The 20,383-nt window shown below is 43.4% G+C and overlaps 6 protein-coding genes across 13 annotated transcripts; 4 read left to right on the forward strand and 2 right to left on the reverse strand.

Moving 5' to 3' along the window:
• Nucleotides 1-408: 408 nt before the first annotated feature.
• On the forward strand, nucleotides 409-1,987 carry LOC6902478 (beta-1,3-galactosyltransferase 5-like). 8 transcript variants are annotated; one of them, XM_015181064.2, is made up of 4 exons: nucleotides 409-596; nucleotides 662-736; nucleotides 787-825; nucleotides 877-1,987. In XM_015181064.2, exons 2-4 carry the CDS (start codon nucleotides 706-708, stop codon nucleotides 1,887-1,889), a joined length of 1,083 nt encoding a protein of 360 aa, XP_015036550.2. In that variant the 5' UTR covers nucleotides 409-596; nucleotides 662-705; the 3' UTR covers nucleotides 1,890-1,987. The 8 variants fall into 8 exon arrangements, with proteins under 8 accessions (XP_015036550.2, XP_015036555.2, XP_015036553.2 ...); XM_015181069.2 differs by having other exon boundaries at nucleotides 410-736; XM_015181067.2 differs by having other exon boundaries at nucleotides 410-736; nucleotides 787-819.
• A 2,620-nt stretch (nucleotides 1,988-4,607) lies between these two features.
• On the forward strand, nucleotides 4,608-12,693 carry LOC4816386 (uncharacterized). The gene is made up of 5 exons (XM_033379678.1): nucleotides 4,608-4,706; nucleotides 8,285-10,369; nucleotides 10,423-10,718; nucleotides 10,794-11,425; nucleotides 11,493-12,693. Exons 2-5 carry the CDS (start codon nucleotides 8,330-8,332, stop codon nucleotides 12,365-12,367), a joined length of 3,843 nt encoding a protein of 1,280 aa, XP_033235569.1. The 5' UTR covers nucleotides 4,608-4,706; nucleotides 8,285-8,329; the 3' UTR covers nucleotides 12,368-12,693.
• Nucleotides 12,694-12,972: 279 nt separating this feature from the next.
• Nucleotides 12,973-14,265, forward strand: LOC6902477 (complement component 1 Q subcomponent-binding protein, mitochondrial-like). The gene is made up of 2 exons (XM_033379679.1): nucleotides 12,973-13,275; nucleotides 13,341-14,265. Exon 2 carries the CDS (start codon nucleotides 13,342-13,344, stop codon nucleotides 14,140-14,142), a length of 801 nt encoding a protein of 266 aa, XP_033235570.1. The 5' UTR covers nucleotides 12,973-13,275; nucleotide 13,341; the 3' UTR covers nucleotides 14,143-14,265.
• Nucleotides 14,266-14,387: 122 nt separating this feature from the next.
• Rsph1 (Radial spoke head protein 1) lies at nucleotides 14,388-15,622 on the reverse strand. Its single transcript, XM_001355883.4, has 2 exons — nucleotides 15,487-15,622; nucleotides 14,388-15,428 (listed from the first exon to the last, which is right to left on the reverse strand). Exons 1-2 carry the CDS (start codon nucleotides 15,559-15,561, stop codon nucleotides 14,472-14,474), a joined length of 1,032 nt encoding a protein of 343 aa, XP_001355919.1. The 5' UTR covers nucleotides 15,562-15,622; the 3' UTR covers nucleotides 14,388-14,471.
• Nucleotides 15,568-20,356, reverse strand: Alg7 (Alg7 dolichyl-phosphate N-acetylglucosaminephosphotransferase). The gene is made up of 5 exons (XM_001355881.4): nucleotides 19,969-20,356; nucleotides 19,771-19,912; nucleotides 19,498-19,711; nucleotides 19,197-19,431; nucleotides 15,568-16,220 (listed from the first exon to the last, which is right to left on the reverse strand). Exons 1-5 carry the CDS (start codon nucleotides 20,112-20,114, stop codon nucleotides 15,728-15,730), a joined length of 1,230 nt encoding a protein of 409 aa, XP_001355917.1. The 5' UTR covers nucleotides 20,115-20,356; the 3' UTR covers nucleotides 15,568-15,727.
• Nucleotides 16,641-18,849, forward strand: Mgat3 (beta-1,4-mannosyl-glycoprotein 4-beta-N-acetylglucosaminyltransferase). The gene has a single exon (XM_001355882.4). It carries the CDS (start codon nucleotides 16,822-16,824, stop codon nucleotides 18,298-18,300), a length of 1,479 nt encoding a protein of 492 aa, XP_001355918.2. The 5' UTR covers nucleotides 16,641-16,821; the 3' UTR covers nucleotides 18,301-18,849.
• Nucleotides 20,357-20,383: the final 27 nt, after the last annotated feature.

Below are 20,383 nucleotides of genomic sequence, written 5' to 3' on the forward strand. Positions count from 1 at the left end.
TACCAATATTTATTTTATAAATCGTTCCTTATAATCCATTGAACTCGAACGCAAAGCTGAGAGAACTAATTTCATTTTATATATGTACATATTCATATACTCATATACATATTCATACTCATATACTCATACATATTCATTATACTCAAAGAGCATGCAGGTATATTTGATTTGTGGTGAATCCTGATGTGTTTAACACCCAGAAGAAAGCGTTTCCGGCCCTATAAAGTATATATTCTTGATCAGCATCAATAGCCGAGTCGATATACATAGCTCAGAGATCCCCGAGACCATAAGAGCTAGATCAACCGGACTTTCTTTACATTCTCTTCCGATGCAACACTGAAAAAAGTGTATTTTAAATGTACTAGATAATCCTGCCTACCATACCATCTGAGAGGCACGTGGGCCATGACAAAACCGTTCCGACTGTTTATTGTATTGAAATTTCACATGTGTTTAGTGCAATAGAAAATCATCGGGATTGTTTATCAAAATTGTATGATCATTGTCGGAACAATTAGAGAACACCGGAATAAAAGAGAAGCGTTTTTATGTCCAGTCAAGAAGAAGATGTCCAGGACCCAAAGGATGAGGTTTTTTACGGTTTTCGGTGCTGTCATTATCATAATGCTCATGTATAAATTTTCCTTGGCGAAAGAGATCCTCTCTAGGACACAGGAATATTCCGTTACAGGGTTACCGATGCGTCATCAAATCAAGCAAAATGTTACTAGTGAGTCTTGCTAGGCGACTTCATAATATGATTTCATATTTTATTTGCAGACAAAATCAACAGCAGCACGATCAATAATCATGGCAGTAGTTAGTATTCCTCCACCTCAACTCCTCTCATCTGTAAATCTCCTTCCACAGATAGGAGCATTTATTTGGAGGGGAATAAAAGTTTTCAATCCCTTTTGGCTGTTTCCAACCAACTGACAGAGTCGTCGGGGATCGAAGATATCAAGACAATTTTGCGGAACCAATTAATTGAAATGAAGAAGTTCAGTAGCAGCATACAAACATTAAGTGGTCCCTCCGCGTTGCCTGTACTTCGAGAGCTGGCAATGAAACTGTATGAACCAGGCCACCTAAACGAAGAGATTGATATACAGAAGATATGTATGCACAGGGGGTTATCCCTACGGCTGCTCATTCTGATCACCTCAGCACAGTCAAATTTTAAAGAAAGAATGTCCATAAGGCGGACCTGGATGAACTATGGAAGCAGGCAAATTGTCGGCATGGCTTTTATCCTTGGCCGTACCACGAATGCATCTCTGAACGAGTCTCTCAACAAGGAGAACAATATTTATGGCGATATGATACGAGGCCACTTCATAGACTCGTACTTCAATCTCACTCTGAAGACGATCTCGATGCTTGAATGGGCAGATACACACTGCCCCAATGTGAAATTCATCCTTAAGACAGATGATGACATGTTCATCAATGTTCCTAAACTGCTCGATTTCATAGACGCTCGGTACAAGAACGATCGAACTATCTACGGGCGATTGGTCGAGGACTGGAAACCCATCCGAAATAGAACGTCGAAGTATTTTGTTCCATATAAATTGTATAACGGCTGGCAGTATCCTCCGTTTACCACCGGACCCGCGTACCTCCTCACTGGCGACATTGTCCATGAGCTATACGTGCAATCACTCAACACTTACTATATTCAACTAGAAGATGTCTTCATCACGGGCTTCGTGGCCAAAAGGTTAAAGATTAGGAGGGAGCACGCCAACGAATTTCTCAACAGCCGAATCTCGCTCCGTCCGTGCAAAATTCGCAACGCGATCAGCGTGCACAAGATCAAGCCAAGGGAACAATATCATCTTTGGAGGGACCTGTTGGATTCGACTATTAAGTGTAAATAGTTTTTTTTTTTAATTACCTAAGGACTAAATCTATGTAAATGATAAGCATTTTTCTAAAGGCCGATATAAAATTAAAACTACATTGTGTGTGAAGTGTATCTCAGGTTCTCAGAATATTGCTTATGTACAAACGAAACGACCAATATTTTGTCCATATAAACGACTGAACTCGAACTCAAAGCTGAGGTACCAACAATTTAAGCAATAGAGAGAGAGGTTGTAATAGAGAGAGTAAATGTCAGTTTAAATGGGACATTTTAAAGATTTTAAATCGTTTCGAACGCGTCTATATTAATTTAAGTCTCTTTCTCTCCACCTTGGATATGTTAATGTTTAAGGAGCCAACGCATACACGAGAGTGTGATTTAATTCACGGGAACACATACATATCAGATAAAGTTGGGAATGTTTACAGTTTAAAGAAGCTGTTCCAAAAATAAAGGTTAACAATAAAACAACATGTTTTGCTTCCCTTTGTTTGTTTCAAGTTAGACAACACCTTCATACTTGATGAGTATACGTTCCTGTCTTTTAGATAACAGCAATCAAGTGGCTGTGACACAATTCAATTAATTAACGGTCTAGAGAGCATTCCAGTCCACACACAGACAGACAGTCGGATCCCAAAATAGGGACATTGACATTGAACACCACACTGAAAAAAATCGGAACTGCCTGGTTTCTTTGAATCTATATGCTATAAAACTGCCAACGGCGTCTGCTGTATAATATCAATGCTGACTGCTGCGAAACTATGATGAAACTACTAGAGCTTGCTGGTATGAAACAACTACAACTGGTTGATATGAACCTTTTAAATGTGGCTGATATGAAACTATAAGGTTGATTTTGGCTGATTAAGGCTGGTTTTGAAACTACTATCGGTGCCTGCAATTTAACTATCAAAGCAGACTGCTAGGTTAGGTATTAAAAACGCTTAGAACTGGCTGCTGTGAATCTATTGCAGATCTCAGCTAGGATACTATTATAAGTATAAGTCTATAAGAATAATTTTTTTTCAAAATATTAAAGCTAATTAAAAGACTGTTAAGGTGACAGCATTGAAACTATTAATTCTGTCGGCTATGAGACTTTAAGAGGTGCTATGAAATTATTAAAAAAAAGTTACTACAAATCTATTAAATATGGGTTGGAGCATTTTGTGCAACCAGAAAACGAATGTATTCGGATTTTTACCTAAATATGGGACATCATTGATCTTTATAATTGTGGGCTGAAGACTCTGTTGGAGAAAATCGAAATAAATCTTGCACTCTTATTTATACTGCAAATCGGAACCACTGAAAAATGAGAAGCTAAATAAAAGTGTATTCACTACAGGACAGTCGGTAAGCCGAGCGGGTTTTTTTAATTTTCGCTCTCTCAAATTGTACTTCTTCCTTGTTACTCATTTCAAACATAGGCGCGCAGCTCAATTATCCAGTCGATAGTATCGATAGCCGTTTGGTGGGAGGGATTTTCATCGCAACAATGAGTATCGTTCCAAGCACAGTGAACGATCACCCTATTGTACACCAGTAGAAATTTTAGCATAGTTGAGGTGTAAGATGAGGAATAGAATAAGGAATAGATCCACAAGAATAATTATTATTATTAGTATTATTTCCCGCGGTCTAAATAAAGAAGGCATAAGTGGGCTAAGATCTTTTCCTTCCATTATGTACAGGGTGACCGGGTGCGGTATTTTTCATACTTAATAAAAGGTATATTTCAGAACAAATGGTATAGAAACTTCCACCCGGAGGTTATTTGGATTTTCGCTCTCAAATCGTACTTACGTGTATCATTTATTCCAGTAGATTGCATTTAAATCCTCATTTTCTCTCATTTACTTTCAGACAATTTCTATTTGGCGCGGACAATGATGGCCTAATTGAAAGTGTTCGGTTCTCTCGCTCTCTTCAAATCGGTAAACGCTCTCTTTTTCGCTCTTTCTGAATCGGGTATGAATCGGTAGCAATAATGAATTTCATTCATTCATTGTAAGGGCCAGACTCATGTGCCGAGAAAACGGGTCCGCAACATGGGCAACATTCTGCATACCCTAAGAAAAAGGATATAGCACTGCGGAAATGTTTGTCATTTCAACGAAATTTTGAAGCTAATGCATTAATACGTTTAATATATATTTATTTGAGAAAATTTATATATGTAATATATAGGGTATATAAATGTCCATACTCAGGTTGATCAGCAACAAGTATTCAATTACCAGCAACATTCACGTGACAAAATTGCGACTGGTTTTTTGTGGAACTTTTTTGTTGAAACCTTGTTGCAGTCAAAATACAATAAATGGGAGTACTTAAAAGTAATTAATCTTGTAGAAAATTTAACCATCAAAGGGGAAAAACTATGTGGGCAGAGCTAAAAATCTTAGTTAGCCAGAATTATTCAACGGAATATCAAAATTGAGCAATAGGAACATCTATCCGTTTTTTTTTCGACCTTTTTCTCTGAAACCCTTTTTTTAGACTTAATCCAATAAAAGCAAGTATTTAAAATAAGCCAGTCAAGTAGTAAATATGTTCATTATTGGGATAAAACTATGTGAGCAGGGTTGAGAGATCTATCTAGTTAGTAATATTCGATGGAATATCAAAAACGAGGAATATGTATAATATAACTTTAATTCTTCAGTATATATACGGTATATTTTTGAAGTGTGGCCGTATATTTTGGTATATTTCTGAGGGTCGGCGGTATATTTAACCGATAAATCCGATAAATGGCATTGATGTAAACATAAAAACCCAGCTAGTGGAATTGACGCGAAAAAATGCTATAGCGGTGACGGTGAGTTAGCTTGATTATTTGTATATAGTGGAATATGTTATGTGTTATGTGTGACTTAGCCAAATAAAACTTTGTGGTCGAATCACCATTGTAGACGTGGACAGAAAAAATGTTTGCCGTATGCAAGTTTCTGCATATATATGCATGTAGTGTGTGTATGTGCATGCGTGTGTGTAGCATAAACGGCTGCTTTTGCCACAAAGGGTGAAAGAAAAGAACCAAAGCATATACATTTTTATACGTACTTACGTACGTATACTCCATGCTCTGGCTATACATACTTATTGGGGATGTAACTATTCTAGAAGTTTGATGGCAATCAGAGCGCCCTCCATGCGTTACCCCTGGCAACATCTTGTTTTCTTGCAAACAGCTCACGCACACACTCATGCGCAAATATACGCACACACACATGAATACCAAAGAAAAACACTTGAGATCAAGGTAAAGGAAAAGTAATAAGGTGCTGAATGAATTATGAGTGGGCGGAAAGCTCGATTTTTGTGAATGATTCGTGTCCATGCCAAAAGTAATCCTCGACAGGCTGAGTGCACGCACAATCTGAATTTTGTATTTATTTATACGCGCTGTCCAAGTTCCGTCTCATTAGCGGCTTTTCAGACGTCAGCAGCAGGCGACGGCAAGAAGAAATACATTTACATAAAGTGTATATCAGTGTTTGTGTGTCTGTTTGTATGTATGTTATTCTACAGTTAAATGCTTGCTCTTTACATTACTTTGAGCTGAGCTGAGCTTCTGTGATTGAGATTATGCAACTCTCAGTCTCTCTCTTTCTCTCACTCTCTTTCTGTCTCTATCGCTCTGTGTTTTCTTCAATTCGTTTAATGGAAATTGCCCCGTCCAATAAAGCTGCTTCTAGCTGTGGTTCCCTTTCTCCCACTATCTTCTGGTTACATGTATGGGGTTATCATCGATGAATTTACTTAATTGCGCCGTCAGCTGATAAGCCCCGTTGCCTGTGTGTGTGTGTTGTTTTCCTACCCTCCAATATTTGCCTATTGGTATTTTCGACCCAACTAATTTAATTATTGTCTTTTATTCGTGGCACTCTTTTTTTTGCCACATTTTTCGCGTGTGTTGGTGCTAGTGTTTTTGTTATTTCTGCCTTAAAGCTATTTTTGAATTATATTATTTACTTTTTTGGCCGAGCAATTTCAGGCAGTTTTATTCTTTTTTTCCAAAAACTAAAAGAAGGAGTGTGCCAAATAATCCGTTGTGAAATTCATGGCCAAACAGCCAAAAATCGAAATAAAGGCGAACTTTCCACCATTCTATATATAAACTCTCTAAGCTCAACGCGCCATGGCATTTAAACACAAATTTTATGCTATTTCCTACACACCTGGAAATTCAAATTTCGAGCTTCCTTGTGACTATTTGTACATACATAGCGCCACAGCTAACCTCTGTTATATAAATTTTATCAAAAAAAAACCTATGTATTTGATTTAAAAGTTCCACAAGAAGAAGTTTCAAAAGTTTTCCAGTGCCCCCTTCTGGTCAAAACAGAATCTTGTCTTTACTCATTGATTTCATTTAAACAGAAATTTGATTTTGCAGTTGCTATCACCTTTCAAAGAAACGAAAAAAGAAGTGTTTTCCTTTGGTTGAATTACATATATAAAGATAACAAGAATTTCATGATACGCATATCATCTATGCGTTTACCAATTGGCAAAGTGTTCGTAGATAGTATTGCACTAAGTAAACACCCCTGCTATTGTTATTAAAAATAATAAACACCCAAGTAAAGTGTTTTTTTTATAGCCCGTCGATTGGAAGCATTTTTGTCGGCAATTCGCGATTAACTAGCTTCACAGCCACGTCTTAATATATGTACATATGAGTGACTAAAAACTTCAATCGGTGTGGCTTTACTGCAATAAAATACAATCGATAATGTTTGTGTTATTTTTCTTTTAGTTTTCTCCAACTCGCGGTGTCTCTAAAAGTGGGGAATTTTGACTGCAGACGACTCTTATCGCAAGCTTGCCTTTTTTATTAACTTGATATTGTCAGTGAACTAGTCTCGAAAGTCTCCATGGTGTGCACGGCGGCCGATCGATACGAAATGTGATTTATTGGCATTCCATATTCATCCATCTTGATCACACTTTCGCGGCCAATGGTTTATAATATTGACTGCTGCAATGAACAAACATATCCACATAAAGCTTGCGTATATGTATACTGCCCTCTTATCAGCTTTTTCCCAACGTCTGGCTGACTGGCCATTAAAAATATATACATATGTACAATATTTGCGCCTTCCATTTGAGCGAATATCGTACGGGGGTCAGTCACACCCGGACACAGAACGAGAGGAATATTATTTAATAATTTCCTTTTATAGTTTTTCCGTCGTTCCGGCTTTCGACCCGCCATTGAGTAATCTGGGGTGGGGAACGCGGTCGGTCGTAATTGTTTTGTTGATGCAGGTTGTGGTTTTGGGGTGGAAATTTATTTGATATTTTGCTTATAAACAAAAAGGGAAATTTAAAGAAATTCTGATTCAAAATATGAAAAACAAACTTATTCAGAGAGATATAAAAAGAACGAACATATAGTATATGTGCCTATATTTATTCTTATAAATATGTATCTATTTTAAAGTATTATCAAGCAACAGAAAGAAAGATCTAGATGCAAAAACGGCACGTCCTTGCTCCGAACTGCTGTCATGGCTCCTGTTGTGGGAATTGCTCTTGCTTCGAGATTTAATAAAACTAAAAGGGGGAGTGTGCCAAATAATCCCTTGTGAAATTTATAGTGAAAAACAAAATACATTTCCCATGAGTGAACGGACACATGAACTGAGACCATACATCCATGTTCCACTAACATCCGTAAATGTAAAAGTGCTGCTTATTTCATAAGCATTTATTATTATTACATGAATGTTAACTGAGCTTGCTCTTTCGGCCACTTTTTACCTGAATTTAACCTTATTCAAGGTTTCGTGTGAGCTTATTATTTGAAGTACCTTAAAGCCAGAGTTCTATTTTCTAACTCTGGCATTAAGTATGCCTGGTTCTTGCGCTGGTTCTGAAGTTTCATTCAAATTACGAGTCTAGATTGCGTGCAGACAGAGAAATAAATAAATGAAGAGATGGCGAAGCAGAGGAGCAGGGCCCTGCTCCCACATTCGACGCTATTATGCATTATTCAGAAAGAAGAGACGCTCGAAAAGGCGCTGGGATATACTTAGTGTTTGTATTTGAATTATACATTCCTTCCCGCCCGTTTCATTTTCCATTTTCATTTCCATATTCAATTTAACCAAAGTTGTGCGTCGCCATTTGGACACGCAAGTGGCCCTTCACCATTCGTTGTCTATGACCGAGCAGCGCTTGCCTACCCGTCGTTCTATTTGTAATATTTACCTAACTCTATTGATTTTAGTTCCCTTTAGCTCCGTTCTTTATTTCGTAATCCAATGGGGAGTGAGGGAGGAGTGAAGGAGTGGTGGTGGCCCTTTTTCGGGGATAATGACAAAATCAATAATAGCCAAAAAAGAAAAAGAAATACTAATATGTGTGTTCATTTTCTCCCTGCAGGTGTACTATGCGACCATATAAATATCTAAGATTACATACGGAAAAATGGAAGCAGTATCGAAGATTCCCCTGATATTGTCTGCCTTGCTCGTCGTCTTTGTTTTGGCCGCTGCCGCTGCCACTGCCTCCCAGCCTGGGTCTGGGTCCGGGTCCGTCAGCAGCAGCTGCCTCACCACCTACAGCAGCAATGCAGATGCTGCTGTAGCCCAGCAACACCACCTGCAGCCGCACCAAACACAGATAAGGGCCAGGACACGGTCCTGGCAGGAGCACGAGTTCTCGCTACTGGGCTACAAATTCCATCTGCCATTCGTGGGGCATGCGGTGGATGCGGATCTAGATGATAGTGAGAGTGATGGGGGATTGTGGCTGGACGAGCTGGATGATGCCGATGAGGCCACAGAGGAGATTGAGGAGCACGAGCTGGGCTCCGACAGCAGCGTAGTAACAGCCGATAACGTGTTCAAGCTGAGGTGCCAGCATGTCGGCCTTGCTAGCGTCAATCAGGAGCTGTTGTCCAGAAGGAATGCCAACATCAACTATCAGCAGCTAATGCTTGACCATGTGCCTGCGGATGATCGGGTGCAGCTGCAAAAGCTGCAGCTGCAACAGTTCGAGAATGTCATAGAGTTGTCCTGGCTGGAGAGCGGATTGCGCGATGATCCACTTAAGGAGGTGCTGCTCGCCAAGGGGCAGCCGCACCGCTTCGAGCAGATGGAGCGTTTAGATCTCAGCGAGAATCGCTTGGAGTGCCTCCACTGGGCCCTGCCGCAGGCCATGCAACACCTGAAAGTACTTAAGATGAGCGGAAACCTTCTGGACAACAACTGCAGTCTGATCAATCTGCAGCATATGGGCCATCTGCAGGAGCTGCATTTGGACAGGAATGGCTTCAGGCTGCTGCCGCAGCACTTTCTGGGCCAATTGAACGAATTGCGGCTGCTCAATCTCAGCCAGAATCGGCTTGCAGAGCTGCCACGCAACATTTTCGAAGGTGGTGTGCAGCTGGAGAGGCTCTATTTGTCCAAGAACCGGCTGAGCGTACTCCCCTTTCAGCTCTTCCAGACGGCACGCGACCTCCAAATGCTGGACCTCAGCGACAATCGTCTGCTCTCCTTCCCGGACAACTTCTTTGCACGCAACGGCCAACTGCGACAGCTGCATCTGCAGCGGAATCAGCTGAGATCCCTGGGCAGACACAGTCTGTACAATCTGCGTGAGCTGCGGCAGCTAGATCTCTCACAGAACTCACTGACCAGCATCGATCGCAAGGCGTTCGAGTCGCTGGGCCAACTCCTGGCCCTTAACATCTCGGGCAACAACCTCACGACACTGTCCTCCATCATCTTCCAGCCGCTGCATGCTCTGCGGCAAATGGATCTTAGTCGGAACCAGTTCAAGCAGCTGCCCAGCGGTCTCTTCCAGAATCAGCGGGCTCTGGCCCTGCTCCGCATCGACGAGACGCCCATTGAGCATTTTTCCAACTGGATATCCCGCACCGATGAGTCGCTGGTGGATTCGCAGATACTGCATCGCCTGCGATATCTGTCGCTGCAGCAGAATCCCCAGCTCACGGATTTGCCCGAGACGCTGTTCGCCAATGCCCGCAATCTGCGCGAATTGCTGCTGGCCGAGAACGGTCTGCGTCATCTGCCGACACAGATCTCGGGCCTGTCGCGCCTGCAGCGTCTTAGCTTGCGTGGCAATCGTTTGATCTCCCTGCCCGAGGGCCTTAAGGAGCTCAGCCAGCTGCACTACCTCAATATACTTGGGAACGAGTATGAATGCGACTGCAGCATGTACTGGCTGACCGCCTGGCTGGCCAACTCGAGCACCAGCCTCCGTCGACTGCCCGCCACGCATCCCAGCCAGACGCCTCTGGACTCTTACGAGAGCATTGATGACCAGATCGATGCGTTGAAGTGCCATTATGGCTATCCCGGGGACATGCTGCGTGTCCTCAGCAATCTAAACTGTACCGTGCCCGTGGCAGTGCAGTCTTCCGAGCCGAAGATGCATCTACTTCTGACCACAGCCAAGTTGGAGTGCAACATAACTGGCAGCCCTGTGCCAGATATTATTTGGGTAAGGACACACATAGCCACCCTGTAGCCAGGTGCTTATTCGTTTCGTTACAGCTGACGCCCCGCAATAAGATCTTGCGACATCATGCCGATCCCGACAAGCGGCCCATAATTATCGAAAGCAATGAGGAGGATCGCCGCCTGCCGCCAAGCGCCCAAGAGCTGGCTGCCTTGATGGACGAGAGCTACGTTCAATCCATGAACTTTACGAGACAAAAGAGCCTCTACGGACGTCATGTGGTGCTGATGGAGAACGGATCGCTGCTGGTGCACAATATCTCGCGGGTGGACAGCGGCCTCTACACCTGCTATGCATTCAATGTAATGGGAAAAGCCTCAGCGGGTATACGGTATGACTGTCAAATTTTTTAGTATTTGAAAACCATCGAAACATTGCTAAATGACCTATTACTTTCCCACAACAGACTGTATATCGATCCGATTGTGTTTTATCGGGTGAAGATTGGCAGCTTGATTGCGGGGGCCGCGTCGGCTGCCGCCTTCCTGCTGCTCACCCTCATAGTGCAGGGTGTGCGGAGCTGCCTCTCGCGTTGGGGCATCTGTGATCGTTTTTATTGCTGTGCCAATCGTAACAAGAAGTCGCCGAGGGCGCGTCAGATCTATGCGATGCTCGACAACATTGAGAGCTACAAGAGCCAGCAGCTGGAAAGACTGAGGGAGAACTATGCCCAGCAGGTGCATCGCATTCGGGAGAACTGCGCCCAGCAGGTCGAATGGATATCGAGCAGCTACACCTCCCAGGCCAAGCACATTAAAGACTTCCGGGACATTGGCTCGAATCATTTGACGGCGCTGAAGGATCAGTACAACGATCAAGTGAAGAAGGTGCGCGACTACTCCACGGGCCAGTTGAGCTGGGTGCGGGAAAATTATGTCTTCCAGCGGAACAAGATCCGGAAGTTCAGTGCCCATCAAGTGCTGCGTCTCCGGGAGGGCTACAAGTACCAGCAGCAGAGCCTCAACAAGGTGCTGGAGAATTTGCCCAGCTTTTACTTTGAGAATTGTCGCGGACGCTGTGAGGAGGATATAGCCGAGGGTAAGATCTAATCCATAGCTGATCCATTGAATCTCTTAAATGCATCTCTCTCTCTCTCTCTCTGTAGACATAGACTGCTATTTCAAAAGTCAAATGGAGCTGGCTGGCTCCAATGAGCTGAGTATACAGAAAATCAAATTACATTGGGCCGCTAACAATGCCGCCAGTAGGGCATCAATCTATTACACACCCCCGGACGATGATGATCTGCGCTTGTCGCATTTAAATCTTCAACACACGCCGATTCACATCAACTACATTGATGAGAATCTCGATCAGCAGAAGCAGCTGGAGCATGACTTCAAAATGGATCCACATCTGCTGTTGTTCGATGCCTCACGTCTTTACCTGAATCCCGAGGGAGCCAGCAGCAGTGGCCAGGCAGCTGCTATGGCGGCTGCCCTTGCTTTAGCCCAATGCAGCAGCGTCGAGGACAACAATCAAGAGCAAGAGGAGGAAATGCAGCCTTTGACGCAGATCAATCGACTCGATCTGGAGTCGAATGATGTAAAGAGCTCCAAATCGTGTCCGGCCATTTATAAGGTGTCCAAGCAGCGGGATGGCAGCACGCTGCACGAGCTGCTGACCAAGGACGGTGTGCCGCATCAGATGCTGCGCCTGAATCCTGTCGAAAGCACGTTGGCCGTGCAACCGAAAAAGGAGAAGTTGAACATTATACTGGACGAGTGTGGAAAGGCCTCGCTGTGCAACGCCGAGCAAGAGCAGCAGCAGGAACAGCAGCATCATCAGGCGAATGAAGCGAATGAAGGCTCCCCCGGTACTGACACACCGCCATCGGTTTCCACTTGCGACTCCAACAGCCTAGCTGGCAGTTGCAGTGATGTTTGCCCATCGCCCAGCAAGCTGGACAACGCCTCACGGTTGCTTCCATCATCATCATTAACTGCTTCTCCGCTCCATGCAGTAGCTGCCGAAACTTAGAGATTTTTTTTTATAAATATTATTTGTATACACAACAACAAAACAGATGAAGGAGGAAGTATGAATAGAAGCGACGATAAACGGAGCAAACACATATGCAAATGAAAGTTAATGTTAAATGATAATGGTAAATACTAAATACACGTACATTTGTAAGGCAGCAAACAATAATTACGTTTAGAATTAATTAGTGAAACTTAATGAATTCAACATGCTGAACATTCAAAGGTCTTTCAAGCACACAGCGAGAACAAAACTAACAAAACATAAATTATATACCCTAACAACCTACTTATATGCCTGAAATTAAAGAATTTTCGAAACTACCTATCGCTAAGGTAATCACGTTATCATCTCATGTCAATAATACTTCAAAAGAATGCCTCTCCCAGCCCATTTGTGATTTCATTCTACATTACGTAGTAGTAGTAGCTCTACATATATAGAACATCAAATCCATAAAGAGCAAGAGACGAACCGAATCTAGCAAGAAGTCGTATTTTAAAGCTAAACCAACAAATTTTAATCAAATTCTAGACAACAAAAATGTATCGGAAAAACAAATGATTTCAAAAATAAAATGTTTACTATAAAAACAAATTTAAACATAAATTTGGAAGCATTGGACGTCAATTGGTTCCTCAATGCAGTTAAGTCGGTCTGTTTCGGTCGTGAGAATCCAATAACAAAATACACAGTCTTCTGGGTACACCGAGTCTCGGTCCCAAGGAACCAAAAACAACTGATTTCTTGGGCGTGACACAGCAAATTGCTAAACTGATAAAATACATCTTGGTATCTAATAGTATTTAGTTTAGTATTCTTTTCCTTTTCACAGATCCCAGTAGGCTTCTAAAATGACATTAGCATTGTGTCTGTGCTGTGCTTTCATGTTTTGATTCAGAGTCGTAAGCAGACGTTTGACAAAGGAATACATTTTATTTCTCCTAAAATAAATCAATTGTTTCGATATCATGTCCAGACTTATAAAGGCCTTGCAAATGTTTCCACGGGCATTAGCCAAATGCGGTTTGTCGTCGCCTCCTGTCACCATTCAACGCCGCACAATCGCACTCAGTTTCTGGCCCATGCAGAAGGACATCAGCGATCCGGTGTTGGACCAGCTTTCGTCGGAGGACTTAACGGCTTTAAAGATAAGCCCAGCGCGGCGCAATCTTGTGTGTTTGCTTGCCACGGAAATGATTGCGGAAAGACTGGTAAAGCAACCCTTTGAATGTATGAATGGGTTTGAAGCCGTGTTTTGCGGCTCCGAAGTGAAGCTGATCAAAGAGGGGGTCGTGAATCCTGTCAACATAATTTTCAACGTCAGCAAAAGTATGGAACGTGGAAAGGACAAAGGCATCGGACAATTATCCAATCCTTTCCGCATTATGCCCAATTTCGACGTGCGTTTCCCCTATGGTAACACACTGCTGTCCATCCATTGCAAATTCCTGTCGGAGGCCTTTAAAGATGGTGCACCGTTGCTGCAAGAACATCAGATCGATGTGTTTGAGATTCAGGCGATGTCGCTATTCGAGAAAGAGGATACCTATACTGTCAAGGCCAATATGATTGATGATAATCTATACTGGGCTGTCATGGATTTTCTGGCTGATCAGGGGATAACTAATGAATTCGCCATCAAGCTTTCAGATTTCTCCACATTCTATGAACATGACCAGTACATAAGGTTCTTAGAGAATCTATCGAAATTCGTAGTCCCACCACCACCAGTAATGGAGAGATACAATACTGATGATTCTTCCAATTAAATCAAATCACTTTTTAAAACTTTACAAAACAAATCACTGTTTTGGTTGGGAGGCAGCGCTGCGATTATAAAACTGCAATAACATCACCTATTTTTAATTTTTAATTATATTGAATTTTTTGAACCTTGTGTGTAACACTATAAAGTCCATCTCTGCTTGGGCTAGGAATGAAAACGTTATTTCAGACTAACGATTCCGTTTCGTTGATTACTTCTTGTGCCAGGTTCTGACATATTAAACCCCTCTTTTAGTCTCTCTAAATCGATCCGAGATTTAATGCATTACAACGAATATAAAAACACAAAAACAGAATAGGGGGGAAGGGCACCCTATGGTTCGGGGCACTCGGGCTGCTTGAGGATCTCAATGCAGCAGGGATCGGCATCGATCTTGCATACCTCGCTATCGGTTTCCACCTCGCTGAGGTCGTACTCGCACTCGCAGGGGAAGCACTCCATTTCACCCTCCTCCTCGCCCTCGGCTTCCTCGCCCTCGCCATAGAAGCTGATCTTCTCCTCACTGCGGATGCTCGCAACGGTGGACAACGAACAGACGGACAGATCAGAGTCTGACATTGGCAATGGCACCGGCTCCTGGGGCAAAATGGAGTAATCATAGCAGGCAATCTCTTGAGCGAACCACAGGGATGGTTCCATGGGCAGTGGATTGCCCTCCTCATCCTCCTCCAGACCCTGCTGCTCGTCTTCGGCCAGATTATCGCCACCGTCCTTAAAGTTGTAATTGGCCGGTAGGAAGAAACCCAGCAGCATATAGCGATTGTCGAAGCTGAAGACAGCAGGCCCGATGGGATACAGATTGTCCCAGAGTCCGTGCAGAACGGTGCACTTGTCGTCGTTGCCAATGTGTAGCTCGAAGGGTCCCATGCGAATGTTTTGATTCCAGGTAGACTTTAAACGCACTGACATGCAGCAGCCGTCCTTGTTACCATTGAAGCTATAGATGCCCACACCATGGCGCTGGCCCTTGTACCAGTCTCCAGAGTAGGTGTCCCCATTCACATAGTTAAAACGCCCCTTGCCATGCTTCAAATGCTTGCGCCAGTTGCCCTCATATACAGAGCCATCGGGGTAGATGAAAATGCCACGTCCACACCGTTTACCGCAGCGATATTGTCCGTAGTAGCGTGAGCCATCCTTGAAGACATAGAGGCCAATGCCATGGCGGCGTCCCTTGCGATAATTGCCATCGTACTGATCGCCATTGGGCAAGATGGCCCAGCCACGTCCGTGACGCTGTCCGGCAGCATTGCGACCGCCTATATAGAGCTGAAATAGGGAGAATATATAATACATCTACATACACTTGTATTCCGTGTTAGCTTACGCCTATGTTGGGCCCCTCGTCCTCCTCTTCGGGAAAGGAGACATCCGATTCCTCTGACATGTCCGATACGCTCATGGTGTATTTGATTTCGTAGCTTCTTGTTTTATTTGACGAAAGAATTACAGATTTACTTAACTTACTTTTGGGAAATGAAATATAGTGTAGACATTAATCAGTATTAGATCTGTATATAGGAGTTGGGAAAGGCAGAGCTTACTACAATAAATATCAGAATCCAGAGCTACGTATTCTCGTAGAAATAATTGGCCAGAGGATAGCGGATGACTAAGGCTAAAAGCGTGCACAGCACCTGTAGAGCCATCAGCATTTGGGTGACCACCCTCTCATGGACGGGCCCAAAGATGACCAGAACAAAATTGATCAGCGTCAGGTTGTTCGTTCTCACAACTCCGTCCGCAGTCTTGTGCCAGCTGATCAGCCGTAATTTCCTTAGAACTGTGACCATCAGACGCCCTAGACTATTCAGCTCCTCCAGTCGAAATTCCGTAGTGCTTATGTGGAGCAGGTCGGTCTTGGTGTCGTACTTGGGCAGGCGGTGACGGGGGCAGGGCACAAAGTGAAACAGCTGCGGCGTCGAGTACAGGAAGTTAATTATTTGGGGCAGAAAGAATAGCAGCAGGGTCTTGCTAAAGTGCCCCAGAATTCCAACCACGGCAAAAGTCATGCCGGCAAAGTAGCAATAGGTGTCCCCAACGAAAACCTGCGAGGGATATCTGCAAAAAAGGGAAAAATTCGAATTTAAAAAATGTAATATGTAAAAAAATCATGATTTCTTGTGTTTTCGTTTTAGATATCGTTTAAATCTATGGATTAACGGCTAATGTGCAGTGGTGTTGCATAGTGTAATGTTTCTCATTTTATATTAGTGTTGTAAAATGTTAACAGTTTTAGCGGGAAAAATGCTAGACTCGAAATGCTAATTTTAAAAGGAATTTCTTTTTCTAAGCATTTTATATATTTTGACGCGCATTTTAAACTCCAAATAACTATATATGATATCTATATATTATGTAGATTTTAATTTATTTTTCAGCCTTCGATGTCACGGGTAAGTTGATAATTATGATAATATTAATTTAAAACATGATCTGAGCAATTTTATGGGTAGTGTAAAATGTAGCCAGATTTAGCGGGAAAAGGGCTAAACTCCAAGCGCTTTCGAACAGCTGTGGACGGGAGGACATTTTCGACAGCTGTGCGGGGGAGTTGAAAGTAAAATTTTTTGGGTGTGTTTGGCCGAGAAAAAAACGTGAAGAAAGAACGCAATATTCGTTGATAAAATGACCAGAAAAAACTTTTAAAAACTGAACCGCTATGGTGAGGAACACAATTTCGGTGTCACAGACGCTAACATCTGCCACCGGCGGCATCGGCATCGGGCGTTTGGCCATAACCAAAAAACTGGTGCTCTGGTCCGTGCTGATACTTCAGGTTGGCTTCATAGGCTGCATATGGCTGTTGCAGATGAACTACAGCAGCCAGGATCAGCAGCAAGGCCTGGATCAGAGCCACAACCGGGTGAACTTTGTCAAAAGCGGAGGAGCGGAAACAGCAGACAGGAGTCAAAGTCAAAGTCTGGGCACCCACTGTCCACGACAGCACGAGAATGTAAATCGCTATGATAGGGACTTTTATCAAATGAAACCAGACAGACTGAACGATACTCAGATCCAGGCGGACTACAATGTCCCCGCCTATGTGGAAATGGAGATGGGTCCAGCGGCCGCCCTGTGGTGCTATCGCGAGGGTACCATCAACGAAAGCCAGCACATCAATGATGTGGACTATCTGATGGCTCCGCCGCAGTGCAAATGCGCCAGCGGCTGGCACGGACGAGACTGTGGCCAGCCAGAGATCATCTGGCGAGCCCTGATGACGCACAGTCGGGCCAGCAGGCGAGGAGGCGGCACTGCGCCACTGCAACTGTCTGAAGCCAGCTCGAGTTCCCTGCATCGTCTCTTCTACATGGTGGATCTTGGTGCCTGGGAGCACATCAGCCTGGAGCTCTTGGAACTGCAACTGAGGGCCCTGCTCGAGGTGGTCGACTACTTCCTCATCTACTACGTGAGCAACGGGAGCAAGGAGCGCAGCCTGGACAGTCTGCTTGGGGGCAAGGCGAGCTATGTTCTGTTCCGCTGCACATCGGCTGGCAACTGCAGCAGTGCTGCGGCCTATGCACACTTTCGGCGGCAGCTTTGGTCGCTCTGCGGTGTTCAGATGGAGGCCAAGGACTTGCTACTCCATGGCGACAGTCGGACTGTGTATGCGCCGGCCGCTTTAAAGTTTCTCAAGTATTATGCAAAAGATGTGCTGCCACTAAGATTTCGTCTAAAGTACAACGTATACGGCTTCTATTGGCAGCATCCGAAGAGGACTCTCCTGAACGGTGTGATAAGTTCCTTGGGGCATCTGCGGGGCGCCCAACTAGATCCCCATCTGCTGCAGCGCCAGGCCAGCAATACGTTGGGAGATCTCAATCATTATGGTGGCTGGAGTTGTGAGATGTGCTTGCCACCCGAGCAGATTGTACTCCTGCTCCAGCAGCACCCGTCCCATAAGCTACCTGTGAAGCTGCCCAACGATACGCGCAACGCCCACATTGATGCCACCTACATGCAGCAGCTAATGGCGAATGGTTACCATATAGATGGTTCTACACAGCTGTTGCGTTTGCGTCAGCAAAGCGAGAAGTATTATGCCCCCGACGAGGCTCTCCTGCACAGCAGTCAGTTTGGGCAGCTGCTAGTCAATCTATACGATGTGGATATCTTCGAAGATATCCAGGAAGACTAAGGTTGCTCAAGTCTGACTTGGGCAATAGATTTCTAAATATATATATTTATATGTGCCTGCTTTCGAACGCCCCATCAAAGTCAATCTCGATCTCATAATCACCATATCATATCATCAGCATTGCCCGCCCTTCTGTGTTTTTTGGCCAATCGTATTCCAAATTTATTATCTCTCAGCAGACAGGACAGACAGACCCGCAAAATCTGTGATAAGAAACCAACAACTAAACCAGAAGAATTTATCCAAAAACGAAACTAAAACGAAGAACATTTTGCTGGAATTATATAAACTATGTTGTGGAAAATAAGTTCAAGGGAATTTAGCATTATTTTTAAGAAATATAAAGAAGTATATACATGATCTGTAATGCCAAGTGTTATATTATCACAAAAATTTTGAAAGATATGTATTTTTAGGTTTCATTAAAATCTTAATTGGGAATTTGTGTATACTATTTTATAATAGATCAATTTTACTTCTTTTATTGGGTCTTAAGCGGTACGGTACCACAACGGGCCGAAACCGGCATAAGTGTGACGGGCTTCTAGCGAGCCTGACCGCCGCCTCTGCCTAATCTAACCTAGTCTTTGATCCTTTACGGGCTTATGTATGACACACCAAATATTGTGTAGATCAGAAATATATCACTTTTCGATACTCACTTCACCGTTCAAAAGATATTTGACTTTAATTTGTATCTTCATTTTTGATATACAAATAATCCATCATATAAACTATTAATTCTTATGAAACCTGATTTAATTAAAAGCGAAATTGGCATTCAGAGAGCATGTTGTATCAGAATTATTCTATATGAAATTTGTTAACTTGCCAGATCAATTCTCAGTATTTATAAAATAAAATAAACTATATAAAACATCAATCAAAAGACTTACTTGTTAAATTTCCAAAGAGCCAGCGTGGTAGCCAGAAAGGGCAACATAAAGAAAATGGAGAAAATGTGCGAGTCCACTTGATGGCCCAGCGTAAATTCAATCAAATTGAAGAGCAATATGGAGCCGGCTATGATCAGGGACTGACCCACCTCCAGGCCATTAATTCCTGCCAATATATTGATGGCATTCGTACAGAATACAGCCAACATGCCCATGTAAACATAGTACAGAGCACCTATGCACAGAACAGGACAGAGATTTATAAGATGCTATAAAGTTGGATGGAGACAAATGCCAATACCTATGTTCAAAGAGGTACCAACAAGGCCACGTGCAAAGTTTGGCATTATCACGGTGGTCGAATTATAGTTGACATAGTAGACCATCAGCAGGGGCAATGTGGCGATTGTGGGCAGGAGAAGCTTGTGGCGCCAGCGCAGATCCAGAACATCGTCGGCAAAGCCCAGAAAGATCATGCAGCAAATGGATAGCAGGGCAGCAATCAGTTCCACAAACTGTTTAGAAAGATAAGCACATGAACACAAGCAAGTCGATTAATTAAAAGAATACGTACTTTATCGTGTGGGAAGGTGGCAGGTTTCCCGCCAGTCACAACATCCGTGGCCGCCGCCTCATCGAAAGCAAATGGTATGGGAATAAATATAAATAGAGAGACCAAGAAGATGCACCCAATTAGCACGCCAAAGGATTCGGGACTGCAAAATAAATACGTTAGGAAAGATTCCCCTTTTGCGGCAGAGACTTGACTTACACCTGTGGCTTATCCTTTTTACAGAGATCGTTGCCAAAGAGATTTGCCTTGATGAACATCTCACGGAATCGTGGAATCATTCGCACTGCCATGCAGTAGGCTGCCACGGATATACCCGCATTTATAGCTATTGCTGCCCCAGACATGACCGTGAATATAAATGCAACCTCCTTCCTCCACTTTACTGGACACTAATTCAATTAGCGCGTGCAAATATTGTCGTTATGCGGTCACAAGGTCGACCAGCGATGACTAAGGTGGGGAAATTCGGAAAAGCGGGAAACTAGGATCGATCACCATATCATTTTGCCGAAAAATAGAGTAACGAAGATGACGAAGTACACGCAATTAGCCAAGCGAGCGCTGATAACAACAAACGCAGCTGTTTCGACCAGGGATGGACTGATGGTCAGCA

Source organism: Drosophila pseudoobscura, chromosome 4, assembly GCF_009870125.1.
Source record: "Drosophila pseudoobscura strain MV-25-SWS-2005 chromosome 4, UCI_Dpse_MV25, whole genome shotgun sequence".
NCBI lineage: Eukaryota > Metazoa > Arthropoda > Insecta > Diptera > Drosophilidae > Drosophila > Drosophila pseudoobscura.

Excerpts from the sequence above, each read along its gene's own strand:
- Rsph1 (XM_001355883.4), bottom strand. The coding sequence starts at position 15,561 with ATGAGCGTATCGGACATGTCAGAGGAATCGGATGTCTCCTTTCCCGAA. Across the intron at positions 15,429-15,486 it reads ACGAGGGGCCCAACATAGGC|CTCTATATAGGCGGTCGCAA; the intron begins GTAAGCTAACAC and ends TCCCTATTTCAG.
- LOC6902478 (XM_015181069.2), top strand. The coding sequence starts at position 502 with ATGATCATTGTCGGAACAATTAGAGAACACCGGAATAAAAGAGAAGCG. Across the intron at positions 737-786 it reads AATCAAGCAAAATGTTACTA|ACAAAATCAACAGCAGCACG; the intron begins GTGAGTCTTGCT and ends TTTTATTTGCAG. Across the intron at positions 826-876 it reads GATCAATAATCATGGCAGTA|ATAGGAGCATTTATTTGGAG; the intron begins GTTAGTATTCCT and ends CTCCTTCCACAG.
- Alg7 (XM_001355881.4), bottom strand. The coding sequence starts at position 20,114 with ATGTCTGGGGCAGCAATAGCTATAAATGCGGGTATATCCGTGGCAGCC. Across the intron at positions 19,712-19,770 it reads CCACCTTCCCACACGATAAA|TTTGTGGAACTGATTGCTGC; the intron begins GTACGTATTCTT and ends CTTTCTAAACAG. Across the intron at positions 16,221-19,196 it reads GCTCTTTGGAAATTTAACAA|ATATCCCTCGCAGGTTTTCG; the intron begins GTAAGTCTTTTG and ends CCTTTTTTGCAG.
- LOC6902477 (XM_033379679.1), top strand. The coding sequence starts at position 13,342 with ATGTCCAGACTTATAAAGGCCTTGCAAATGTTTCCACGGGCATTAGCC.
- Mgat3 (XM_001355882.4), top strand. The coding sequence starts at position 16,822 with ATGGTGAGGAACACAATTTCGGTGTCACAGACGCTAACATCTGCCACC.
- LOC4816386 (XM_033379678.1), top strand. The coding sequence starts at position 8,330 with ATGGAAGCAGTATCGAAGATTCCCCTGATATTGTCTGCCTTGCTCGTC. Across the intron at positions 10,719-10,793 it reads AAAGCCTCAGCGGGTATACG|ACTGTATATCGATCCGATTG; the intron begins GTATGACTGTCA and ends TTCCCACAACAG. Across the intron at positions 11,426-11,492 it reads TGAGGAGGATATAGCCGAGG|ACATAGACTGCTATTTCAAA; the intron begins GTAAGATCTAAT and ends CTCTCTCTGTAG.